The 12,280-nt window shown below is 40.1% G+C and overlaps 2 protein-coding genes across 5 annotated transcripts; one reads left to right on the forward strand and one right to left on the reverse strand.

The window, feature by feature from the left end:
* Positions 1 to 446: 446 nt before the first annotated feature.
* Positions 447 to 12,232, forward strand: LOC117568866 (SPARC-related modular calcium-binding protein 1). 4 transcript variants are annotated; one of them, XM_052005817.1, is made up of 11 exons: positions 447 to 562; positions 5,388 to 5,770; positions 8,565 to 8,778; positions 9,643 to 10,121; positions 10,288 to 10,402; positions 10,579 to 10,908; positions 10,979 to 11,130; positions 11,219 to 11,484; positions 11,553 to 11,687; positions 11,743 to 11,882; positions 11,946 to 12,232. In XM_052005817.1, the coding sequence occupies exons 2-11, from the start codon at positions 5,669 to 5,671 to the stop codon at positions 12,005 to 12,007; spliced, it is 1,995 nt and encodes a 664-aa protein (XP_051861777.1). In that variant the 5' UTR covers positions 447 to 562; positions 5,388 to 5,668; the 3' UTR covers positions 12,008 to 12,232. The 4 variants fall into 4 exon arrangements, with proteins under 4 accessions (XP_051861777.1, XP_034105646.1, XP_051861778.1 ...); XM_034249755.2 differs by lacking the exon at positions 447 to 562 and having other exon boundaries at positions 5,119 to 5,770; XM_052005818.1 differs by lacking the exon at positions 447 to 562 and having other exon boundaries at positions 5,120 to 5,770; positions 11,039 to 11,130; positions 11,946 to 12,231.
* On the reverse strand, positions 1,522 to 1,969 carry LOC117568868 (uncharacterized). Its single transcript, XM_034249757.2, has one exon. It carries the CDS (start codon positions 1,932 to 1,934, stop codon positions 1,617 to 1,619), a length of 318 nt encoding a protein of 105 aa, XP_034105648.1. The 5' UTR covers positions 1,935 to 1,969; the 3' UTR covers positions 1,522 to 1,616.
* Positions 12,233 to 12,280: the final 48 nt, after the last annotated feature.

The raw sequence follows: 12,280 nt of genomic DNA on the forward strand, positions 1-12,280 counted from the left end.
GGCGACTCTTTTGAAACAGACCAATATAGATTTAGTTTGAATTATTATTATTATAACAAAATAATAAAATAAATCCTAACATTTTTCTAAGCAGTTATTAACAGTTTTCGCTTCGTGAACCGGTTTTAAATTAACAGCTGTTACAAGGCTTCACTGTAGAGACTACACTACAGTGTGAAGGCATTACATAAGGCGATTACAGAAGATCAGCATCTGCATCTTAACATATTTCCTACATTATCGATAAATATCGTTTTGGATATGTTGTGTGATATTGTTAGCGCGTATTTGAATCGACCTTAAAGTCTGTATATTTTAAAGACATTCCCTCAATTAATCGACCCTCTATCATTGCATGTCGGAGCATTTGTGCGATAATTACTATTTGTTAGAAATGTTCAACACTGAAAACTCAAGTCTCAGTGTAAATAGAGAAAGTCTCGCGTGCGGTTCACTTCCTCGATATTGAAGCTGCGTTGGCAAGACACAATTCGCGCTGTCGGCAAATGCAATATAATGCAATAAAAGAAAAGCAATCAGCAGCCGGTTTAGTTGCCTACATGTAATCGAGAATTTAACAAATTAATACCCACGACAATCGTAATTTTATAGTAATTCCAATAATGTTTTATTAACAAAAATCGCTTGGAGAGCACGTATAATTGGCGTTAATTGAGCGTGTGTATATGGCTCTGTGTTTCGATTCAGTGTTTCTGCTGCTCTTGTGAAGACTGTTCACTCTTTTTCCTCTGGATGTGATGTGTGTTCATTTAATTGATAAGAATAAGCGCTATGAGCTTTGTGTATATGTGTTTCTTTACATACTACTTTGTGCATACGTAAATGAATATTGCAAAGTGCAGAGCGCTGGCTTTAATTTCATTTGTTTATTCGCATTCAATGTACTATAAGCATCATATGAATGAAATAAACGTTTTAGTCTTGCTTCTGATTCGCGGCCGGCAAATTTACCATTTGATGTGATTCTTTGACCCGCATCTGGTAGTTCAGAACTGTCGCGATCAGTCAAAACATGCGATAAGCTTAATTACTTTCGTATTCCTCTAAATTATAATACGTTGAAATTAGCGTCACATCTTAAGTAAATAATTCACAACTCGCGATTTCATGACAAATTAAAAAGTGTCATGTGTTATTATGAACTCATCGAAAGAAAACTATTGAAACTGTTGATTTAGTTGCATGTTTTCAACTTGACTATGTTATGTGTGTCATACGAAAGTTGACACTAACAAAATATTATCTTGTTTAATGTTCTGGAAAGCTATGATTCACAATCTTGAATGATGTGTGCAGTGAATCTTACATAATATTGACTTCCCTTAACATTATTATATTAATGTACTCATAAAAGAAGTCTTAGTTTCCATTTTCTTTAGACTTCGAGGTGTGAATAAAAAAAATGTGTTCTCAAAATCATTTTCAGATAAAGAAATTATACTTGTATATTACATTCTAATATGCATATACATCGAATACATGCTCTTGAGAAAATCCCTTTTTAAATACACTATGAGTTTATTCATTGATTAATATTTTATCAGAGGATATAATATAATTCATACTCATTTTTAAGTAATATAACATATACTTGGTTATTTGCGACGACAAACGCAAACAACTCTTCGTCCACGTCTAACACAGCGACAGACAGCGCGTTTTTGGCGACTTTGCGAGTCCTTGGGTGTCTGATCATCGTCACTTCCTTGCTCCTTTCCAATGAGTTTGTCCATTGCATCAACCAGTTCTAGTGGCTCTGCCACAACTGTCTCGTCCTGCTGCATTTTCCCAACTTCATCCTTGCCAGAGAGCTCATCCACTGCGCTTTCAATTTCTGGTTCCTCTTCAAATACTGGCTGAGAGCAAGCCAACGTCACCAACATGCTCAAAAACAGGACGATTGTAAACTTCATTTCGATGCGAAGGGAGAATCGATATAGTAATAATGAATCTCAAGAGGTTTTAATGTTCATCTGTTTAAAATCAAGCTCTTAAATAGTAGATAAGCCAGGCTTCATTTGTATACACATTATATTAGATAATTGAGGGGACTACCGAAAGGTGATTTTCTTTTAAGATTCTTAGAAATTATGGACACTTTTTCATTGTGATATTCGGCCCTTGTTATCTAAGGTCACGTAGCTGTGATTCACATTAATGAACAAAAGATTATTCACAAGTAAATGTTGAACCGCGATATAAATATTAAACAATAGATCACTCAACTTAGTTGGCAAAACAATAAAACAAGGTTTTAATTTTTAAAATGTATTTAAGTAGGAAAGTTTCGGGCCTAAAAGACTCAATGAGTTGCAGATACAGAAGTCCTTTGGATTTTCTATTTGCTTAAAAACACAATTTACGATCTCTTAATGCGTTCTTGAGAAATGTTTTTCATTGATGTCCTATAATGTTTTACCAGCAATAGATCTTAAGACACCCCCAACTTTTCAATTGGTCGAATTTACTGCGACGCTATTTTTATTCTCATTTTATAAATGCTTAACTAACTTCTTTAAAAATAATATAAAGTTGAATTTACTTATGGTTAATATCTTAAACTGGAATGAAGAATTAATTAAAAGAATAAAAAAAAAACTATGAAAATTTCAATATAGATCGAAAGTAGTTCAAAAAATTCAATTAAACATCTTCCTGAAATACAAAGAAAAGAAAAGAATGCGGCAAGTTTCTAAAATAAATATTATGCTTTCTGCGAATTAGATCAATTGATTTGTCTGCATAAATTCACCACACACTCTTCACACTCGAATATGTTTGATTTCTGGATAAATGTTTAATTATTTTGCGAGTGCGCAAAATTGAATCTTTTACAGATTGATATACGCACACACACACACACACATATATACAGTTGCAGATACATCAATTCAAGTGCGAGTACAATAAAAACAATTTCAACCGAAAAGTTTCTTCACAAAAAACAAACAGAGAAGAATCGGACAATGATTAGTTAAGTACATGAGCGGGGCGCGTGTTTGTGCCTGTGTATCTCAGTATCTGCATCTGTATCTGTATCTGTATCTATTCATATTGTATCTCTGTCCGTGTGTGTGTGTGTGTGTTTTATTTTTTGTATTTTTGGGTTGTTCTCAGCACACAAACACAATCGTACAACAAACGGGGCTACCAAATGCGTCTTCATCCATGGGTATTATTATTGACACTCCTCAAGTGGTTCCTTCTTGTAGGCCTCCCCTCCCCCTTTGTCTTGCCTTGCACCTGCCCCTCCCATTTGGATGTCTCTCGTGTTGAGCCCTACTGTGCATGGGCTGTTTACCTTTGTTATCGACGATGTTGTATTGAATTTGGCGTCATACTGTCTGGCAGTTTCACTCGGGGTCTCCGCTGCGTCGCGTCGCGTCTCGTTGTCGTGCCCCATCCCGAAACTCCTAATATCTATAGCATGTTCGGCCATAAAAGAAGACCACAAAAATACACGTTGTACAAGCGACCGAAAAACAATGGAACACAAGGGCCAGTCGGGGGCTAAGGCAGACGGAAAGACTAACAGATGGACGGACGGACAGACAGACAGACAGCAGGGCTTGGGACGCTATCGTTAGCTGCCGTCACACTGTCTGGCAGGTTTCACACAGATACCGATACCGGCAACAACCATCGGCATCGACACCGGCTTCGTCTTCGACTTCGGCTTTGGCTTTGGCATCGACCGGCCTGCCGGTTCGCTCAGACAGCAGCAGCTCTATAAATCACAGACGTGCGACTGCCTGGCGAGAGACAGGAGTTGGCTCAGTCCCAGTCCCAGTCTCAGACTGAGTCTCAGTCCCAGTTCAAGTTGTAGTCCCCCGTCTTAAGCGAGCGAGTACATAGCTCACGTTTTCCTTTTCTCCTTTTACTTGCTTTATTATACCCCGTGAAATGACGGACAAAAGGGTAGATTAAACTTGCCGAAGAATTGAATATGACTTAACACAAAGCAAATCCGTTAATCCTTTAACTGTCATAATGCAATAAGAATACTTCTTTATAGATCTTTACAAATGTTGATTGAAGCTGAAGCCTTGTCCTTTACCTTATTGCCAAAATATGTTACACACACATTATCATTATCAGTGTTGTGTCAATATTTTGAAACGATGCAAAGTATTGAACAAAGTTATAGATTTGATCTTATAATCGTGCCTTAAGAGAAAGATGTCTAATTTTAGCTCAGACCTGTTTTAGATTGTTATCTATATATATTCTGAAAATTTCATTATATGCAAGCATTTTAACGCTGACATTATGAATCAAGTCTTGAGCTGTTTTACGAGTTCGCTATGCTTGAAAGTGTTTTGCATTTTTAGGGACATACTGAAGTCTGCAGGGTATCTTCTAGTTGATCGAGCCTCCCTAGAGGACGTCTACTTTTTGCCTTTTGCTAGAGCCACAGCTGGCCAGGCCACAGATCGCTTCGATGATCCCACCAACTGGCATTACCAGTGGCTTGTTTTGTTTTAGGTGTTCGTGTTGTTGATGTTGTTGCTGTTGCTGTTGCTGTGACTGTTGTTGCTGTATTGGTGAGGCAACCTCTTGAGATGTACAAAGGAAGATAAATTTCACACTTGCACACACGCTCACGCAAACACTCAAGCACACACACATACACACGCACACGCAGAGAGAGGGAATATCAAAAGTTTTGAAGTGTGTGCGTGTATGTGTTTGAGGATCGTCGCTGTCGGACCTTTGTGCTGGCCGCTGTCCAGTCTCGGTCTTCGTCTCAGCCGTGTGCCGCTGTCTGCCGTGAAAAGAAGGCAAAAGAAAGACAAAAACAAAAAGAAAACCAACGAAAAAGAAAAAGATAAGATATGGCAGTAGACAGCACCAGACATTGTGGCGACATCGGCATTGTCGATGCCCAATGCTGACCAACTGTGTGAGCTCTGCACGATCATCGTGCCTCTCTCTCTCTCTCGTCGCCTGCGTTCTAGCTCTCTCTCTACAGTTGCTGTTTCGTTCTGTCTTACACACACACATGCATACAATCGCAGTTGCTCTCTCGCGAGCCACTTTAGGCCACACTCTCGACCATAATGTGTTCCCGACTACTCCTATTGAACGGCTGGGGTCTCAGTCGTATTTGAAACTTGGCGACGCACGGTTTACTTTTCAGTTTTTCAGTTTTCACTCAATCCAATCGCTGCCGAGTGTGCCGAGTGTGCGAGTGTGTGTGCTGTATATAAATTGTTGCGAATAAACAAACAAACATCAACAGCAACAACAATCATAAGTTCATATCAAGCAAAGCATTCATTATACTTGCTTATAAACAAAAATCCCACTCACTGCTAGATCGATACACATACTATATAGTACATACTATATATCCACATCTCTAGCTATACTCAAAACTGGCCAAAAGTCACTAAAAATAGCCGCGGAAATCGATAAATAAATAAAGAAGAGTACACAATTTCTACCACACCTCAGAAAGTTCCTTCTCCTCCCACAAAAAAAAAACCCAAAAGAAACGAAATTCTTAATTGCGACTTTGTGAAAAGAAATAAACTGAAACAAGAGCGAAAAATAATGCAAATAATGTTACGCCAATAATTCGCGACAATTAATAATTGACACAAGCAACAATTAAGCAATACTCTCAGCTATTGACAATATTAAAATGTTCGCAAGATGTTTACCCATTGCCCTGCTCCTGGTGCTTCTGATGCTGCTCCAGCTGGCAGACGGCGAAAGGATTCGAGAGTTTCGCCATAATCAACAGGTAAGTGCAGCACCTTCGATCGAAATACTCTAGAGGAAAGAAGTGTGCAACCAAGTCCACGACACAAAAAAAAAAAGAAACCGAAATGAAAGAAATAATCAGCGTGTAAATCCCAAGAAAACACTTGAATATTCCAGGTATTAAAAGTGATTTGGTCAGTTTGCTTCCCACCTTGGATTGCCACTACAAATTGTCTACAGACAAGCCAGAGCCTTCAGTCTTTTTTACTCAAAACTTCTTAGTGACTTCTCTGACTCTGAACTCCCCATCTTTCTCCCCCTTAGCTGGTCGCAAAGTCCTCTTGTTGGCCAGAAGAGGTGCCATGCCGGTTGTTGCCGCCGCGCTGTCTGCTCGAACTCGGCTTGCCGGCAAAACTTTTGCCATTCCCCATCCTCCTGCTCCTCCTTCTCGTCAATGTCCCCAACTCGTCCCCGATTCCCATTCCCATTTCCCACATTCGCAATCTGCGTTGGGTTTTTGTTTTTGTTTCATCTGCCGACGAACGTGTTTTGAAGAACGCGCAATGAGCGCGAAGAGGCGAAAATAAAAATGGGCAAAGCAAAAGAACTGAGATGTAAAATATAAAAATGGTCACAAGTCAAAAGCGTTTTGGGCCTCTTTTTTGCTGACTGTGGGGGCAGGTAGCCTCTGTAGTCTCTGAAGTAAGCCCTAGGTAGCCAGCCAGTCAGGTCTTCAAGTGTGGGAACCAAGAGACTGAACAAGAGAGAGAGAGAGAGAGAGAGAGAGCGAGAGGGAGATTTGCCATTACCAATGTCCAGTATTCAGTATTCAGCATGCAGTGCCATTGGCATTGCCCATTGCCCATTGCCACTAAGCTGTCTGATGATGACAAAGTGTGAAGCCGTATTTTAAGTGTTGCTCTTTCTGATTCGTGTTCTCGCTCGCTGTTGTTCTCAATTGGATTGAGGTCTACGTTTTTGTCCGTGAAACAGCTCCAGTCTCCAGTCGCGAGAATCGAGAATCGAGTCTCCAATCCCCACGAGCGTGAGAACTGTCAGTCAATAATTTTGTCGTTATCGTCGTAACAATCCTTGAACTCTTTCCACACACACACACACACACAGAACATACTCGTATATCAAGTATGTGTCTCAACACAGGGTGACTCGATACTTACATATATCGATGATATATATCATATTATGTCTGGCACGTTTTGGGATAACGCCCTATTTCAAACTGACAAATGCCATTTGCATTCCCAATTAGAAATAACGCGATTCATTGGCGCCTTCCCTTCTTGGTATCGATGTCGCGTCCCCCCACACACCCAAATGCCCGACCTCCCTCTCTGCAGTTAGCATTCCTGGAACCCCTGGCATCCAGTTGCAATTGCAAACACATATTCACTTATTGCTTATGCAAGCAATCACTGCAATTTTGGATGAGTGTTACGCTTCTTTTTTTTAGTGTGTTATGGCTAAAGTATCTGACAACAAGCTGCGATTCACCTGTTAAATGTTCGCAATCAGGTGATCCGATTACTGCTGAGCGTGTGCTTCAAAAGTCGGCCAGTCAGAATTGACCAATGTTACTGTTGCAAGCTGACAGACTCGACGCGTCAATTGTTTTGTCTATTATAACATTTCCGTTTGGGTTTCAGTTTCGAACTAGTTTTCTAACTTATAGTCTACTAAATATAGAAACTTATTTTCAAAAAGGATAACCTAATTTGTGAGGTTAGGAACATGGAATGAAACACGAAGATGAATGAAATATAACTTAGCTAGTAAATATAACTGACCTACTAAATTAATTGGGGAAAAATACTAATGAATTTGTTATGATTAATAATAATAATGTTCCTTTTTATTTAATTTTGTAGTTAGAATTTAAAGAAATCAAATTCGAAAATATAAAAGAAAATGTAAAAGTTTCGGTATCAAAGAAGGCAAGATACTACATCACAAAGCTAACTTTTATTAAAATTAGTATTAAATTATTAAAATATCAAATGTACAACATGCCTAAAGCATTAAAATTAGTTGTATACGCTTAATTGAAAAGTTTGGTTAGGAACATGAAATGGAACGTGAAAATACGCAGTGGAATAGTTCAATAAAAACATTCAACTACAAATTGGTAATGTGCTCGCTATCTTATAACAACTTCAGAGCCATTTGCAATGTCATAATTTTGACTTCCAACAACTTGTAGCTAATTAATGTCATAAAATTTGAAGTTTATCTAAAGAGTCACAGACTAGCAAAAGCCGCTGCACTGACAAAATAAAAAAACGCAAGTAATACGCAATGAATGAAGTGAAAAAAAGCAAAACACGAAAAAGTTTTAATAACTTTTTGGACTAAACAAGAATCTGCGCACTCAGCAGGCAACACAGTCTGGCCAATGGCCATAATTTTTGGTCAATTTCGTTGTGGCGATTTTATTTTGGTTGGCTAGCTAGCTGGCTAGCTGGCTGGGAATTGGTAGACATTCAAATGGTAGCAGAGCTGGCTACGCGATGCTATTCAAGTTATGGCCTGACCACTTTGATTTTCATATTAGCCACGTTTCGACGGCTCCTTCCTACACCTCAACCTCCCCCTCTCTCTTCCTCTCTCTTCCACTCTCTTTGGTTAAGTGTCGTGAATGCAACTGATTCGTATTCATGCCGTTGATCGAGACGACTGCGACTTGAATTTGGCGACCATAAATGTAATAAATCATTTAACGCGTGTTTGATATTATTTACGATTTTGGTCCGTAATCGCATACGGCACATACTTCTCACCTGTCCACTTCTCACACCTCGCCTTTCCATATCTTCCAGTCACAATCACAGTCACCGCCATCACAATCCCCATCGCAATCCCAGGCGTTGTCGTTGTCGCTCTCTGAATGCGCCGCCAAGCAGGGGGAGTGCGACGACAGCGAGGGTCCCGTTTGTGGCACCGATGATCAGACCTATCCCACGAGGTGTCACCTGCAGCGGGTTCAGTGCAGCGGTCACCAGGTCAGCCTCAAGCATCGCGGCAACTGCAAGGGTAAGAAACATTTCACATTTCGATATGACAATGTTAGTAATATAATGAAAATTGGGCATAATTGACTTATGAAATCTGATATTTATTGTGATTTATTTATATTCTTTATAATTTAGGCAATAACATAACTAAATTTTATCATTTAATCAAATGTTTAAAATGTAAACTTAAATTTGAACTTGTAATCCCTTTAAATTAATTAATCTAACTCTAAGTTATCACTAATAATTTGTAATTTATTTATTATCTTAATAAAATAAAGCAATATCGTAACATAACTATATTTTCTCCATTTATCAAATGTTAAAAACCTAAACTTAAATTTAAACTTTGAATCGCTTCAAGTTAATCAATCTAATTACTCTAGGCTATCACTAATAATTAGGCTATATTAAAAGGGATATTTTAAAAATATCCTATTCTACTATATATATAGTATAGTAGTGCTTAATTGCTTAGTCACTTTTAAACTTTATTATTAATTTATGGATAACTTAATTTAATTTTCACCCTCTTTTTAAAATTAACTAATTTATTTCCCCTATGTGTTTTTTTTTTAATCTACATCTTTTTCAAGTAGGGCTAGTTAAAAAGTAAAAGGAAATAGTAAATGTACATGATTTATGTTCTGCACGTTTTGTTTAGAAATGTCCCTCTTAAAGTAAAGCTTCAAAATTTATTAGTTTATTTAATTTCCACAAATTCTATTGAAAGATACTTTAATTTTTTCTGTAATGAACTTTTTTGCTTGCCTAATTATTTTTCTATGCGGAAAGTAGAAACAAAAGAAATAAATATAAATAGAGTAAAATTGATTGGGCTTAACATAGTTTTAAATGAAATATATTTTGAATCTTCTCTCAGGCTGCTTGGCTGCGAGGCAGTACGCTGTCCGGGAGAGCGTGCGCAAGCCGAAAATCTTTTTGCCCCGGTGTCGCAGCGATGGCAACTATGCGGCGGTGCAGTGTCTGACCGGCACAGGTTGCTGGTGCAGTGACAGCAATGGGCATCCCATCAAGGATACTTCGAGGCGTCGGGGCAAGCCCAAGTGCGGACAGTACAAGCGGAATAATCGCCGCCGGTCGCCGCCACGCCCCGAGATGGATGCGGCCAATAGCAGTGAAGGAGGCGGATCGGGACATCGGAGTTGCAGTAAAACGGATCGCATGGCATTCAACAATCATCTAATCGAAGTGTTTCGCAGTGAAATGCTGCGCATTGGCAAATTGACAGCGGCCAGCGATGCCGCTGTGTTGGATTGGAAGTTTACGCAGTTGGATGGGAGTCGCAATCAATTGCTGGACAGGCAAGAAGTGCGTGAGCTGAAGAAGCTCTTGAAGCGGGTAAGTAGCTGTCGCCGTCTGCCACATGCCTTGTAGACGTCAAAGTCTATGTCAGCGTCAGCGTCAGCGTCAATGTCAATTGAGCCCCCTAAGGCTACACCCACTTAACCAGCATTAACCATTAATCGTATCGTATTTCGTATGCACCACCACATGACACACTCAGGCGGTGAAGCCCAGACGATGTGGACGTGCCTTTGGCAAGTACTGCGATGTCAACAGAGACGATAGCCTGTCGCGCCTGGAGTGGAGCAACTGCCTGGCCAAAGATGCCAGCCAACGTAAGTAGTCGCCCCAGTTTTGTTTTCCTACTGAGCATGAGCATCGCCCAAAATACGAATGGGGAATGCATGAAAACGTGCATGAACAGTGCATGAAATGTCATGGCATGTTAGTTTAGCAAAGGGAGCTAGTGTGTGTGTGTGTGTCTATCATTTGTATCATCATTCCTATGCAGGTAAAACGACAGTTAACATACTGAACAGCAGCTCAACATCCAGTTTGAGCCCCCCTCGTCGCACACACTACACAGATCTCAACATTCATCACACAAACACCCATCAAGATCATACGAATACCAATATTATTGGAACCATCAGCAGCAGCAGCAGCAGTAGCAACAACAATCGAGGTGGTGGCGGTGGCGTGAACCAACTCAGTGTCCATCATCCCAATTATTTTGGCAACGAGAGTGAGGAGCACGAGGATGATTATATTGGCGAAGATGAGGATGAGAGCATGTCACATTCAAGCACATCCCCAGTGGGATATCCCAAGTCATTTAATTGTACGTACTTGTCGGGCTCTGAACTAACCTATAATCGATTTGAGTAATACTTGAAGTAACATCCACTTAGCGCTTGGCAAGCTTTCAAAGGGCAAAATCGAATCTATTCTAATGGACCTCTCCTCCACAGTTCTGAATCCCAAGGATGAGACAGCGAACAATGAGAGCGAAGGAGAGGCCAATTGCTGGACGGATCAGGAGCTGGCACGCGAGGAACAGCGCGTAAGTGCGATTTGGAGACAACACACAGCCAACACTTCCACCTCCCACTACCCATTGAGTGCAATATAACGATATTGTTAATTTGCAGCATGGCGGCAATAGCTCCTTCTATGTGCCCGAGTGCATGGCCGATGGTCGCTATAAGCGTGTCCAGTGCTACAGCTCCATCTGCTGGTGTGTCAATGAGGAAACGGGCAAGAGTATAACAGGAACCTTTGGCCAAAAGCGACCGCAATGCGATGAAGTGACCGCTGTGCGACCCATGAAGGGTTGTACGGGACCTCGGAAGACGCAGTTCCTCAAGGAGCTGAAAGAGTTTCTCAACACAAAAGTGCTGCCCAGCAGTAACACAGGGTAAGACAGCACAACAGAGATCTGAAAACTGTTAATACTATTAATAAATATATTTCATTTACTGACAGCCGTGACTCGACCTTGTGGAAGTCGGAAGATGAACGCATTGCCACGCTGAGTTTTGTGTTTTTGGACAAGAACAAGAACAAGTCGTGGGAGCGCAAGGAATGGAAGGTCTTCCGAGATCTGGTCACCAGCGCCAGGTAATTAAAAAGTTGCCCGCCTCAATCATTTTGATTAATCACTTTTGGGTTGCAGCAATTTGAATAAATGTGGCAAGAAAATGCCTCGTTACTGTGATGTGAATGGCGATAAGAAGATCTCATTATCCGAGTGGGTCAACTGTCTGCAGTCCCAGCGAGTGGAGGTTACAACCACAGCGAAGCCGCCACAGTCAAGTCAGTGGAAAAATATCTGAATATATATACATATATTAACATATTTCATTTTTGTTTTTCTAGATGAAATGGGCACGTCCCGGCTTCAGGGATCAAATCCGCTGGAGCAATATCTTAAAGATTAGTTTATAGTGGAAGAAATGTTGCTTGTTTTGTGCTGCTACTCATTAGATGTCGTCGTGCCATGTTGCGTGGAGAAAGGAGCTTTGAATATATCCACCCACTCATATACACACACACTCACTCACCCACACATACACACACTCACATTCCTAGCATATAGATTCTACGATTTACATGTATATGTAATTAGTGTTGTAAATATTATTCGATGATTAAATGTTTAGGTTAATTGTAAAACTGTGCGCACTCAATTCAAATTCAATTACATTGGCGGG

This window comes from Drosophila albomicans, chromosome 3 (assembly GCF_009650485.2).
Source record: "Drosophila albomicans strain 15112-1751.03 chromosome 3, ASM965048v2, whole genome shotgun sequence".
Taxonomy (NCBI): domain Eukaryota; kingdom Metazoa; phylum Arthropoda; class Insecta; order Diptera; family Drosophilidae; genus Drosophila; species Drosophila albomicans.

What these genes read in the sequence shown, in the direction of transcription:
- LOC117568868 (XM_034249757.2), bottom strand. Translation starts at nt 1,934, where the DNA reads ATGAAGTTTACAATCGTCCTGTTTTTGAGCATGTTGGTGACGTTGGCT.
- LOC117568866 (XM_052005817.1), top strand. Translation starts at nt 5,669, where the DNA reads ATGTTCGCAAGATGTTTACCCATTGCCCTGCTCCTGGTGCTTCTGATG. An exon ending in TGGCACGCGAGGAACAGCGC is followed by an intron (nt 11,131 to 11,218) that starts GTAAGTGCGATT and finishes GTTAATTTGCAG; the next exon opens with CATGGCGGCAATAGCTCCTT. An exon ending in GATCTGGTCACCAGCGCCAG is followed by an intron (nt 11,688 to 11,742) that starts GTAATTAAAAAG and finishes TTTGGGTTGCAG; the next exon opens with CAATTTGAATAAATGTGGCA.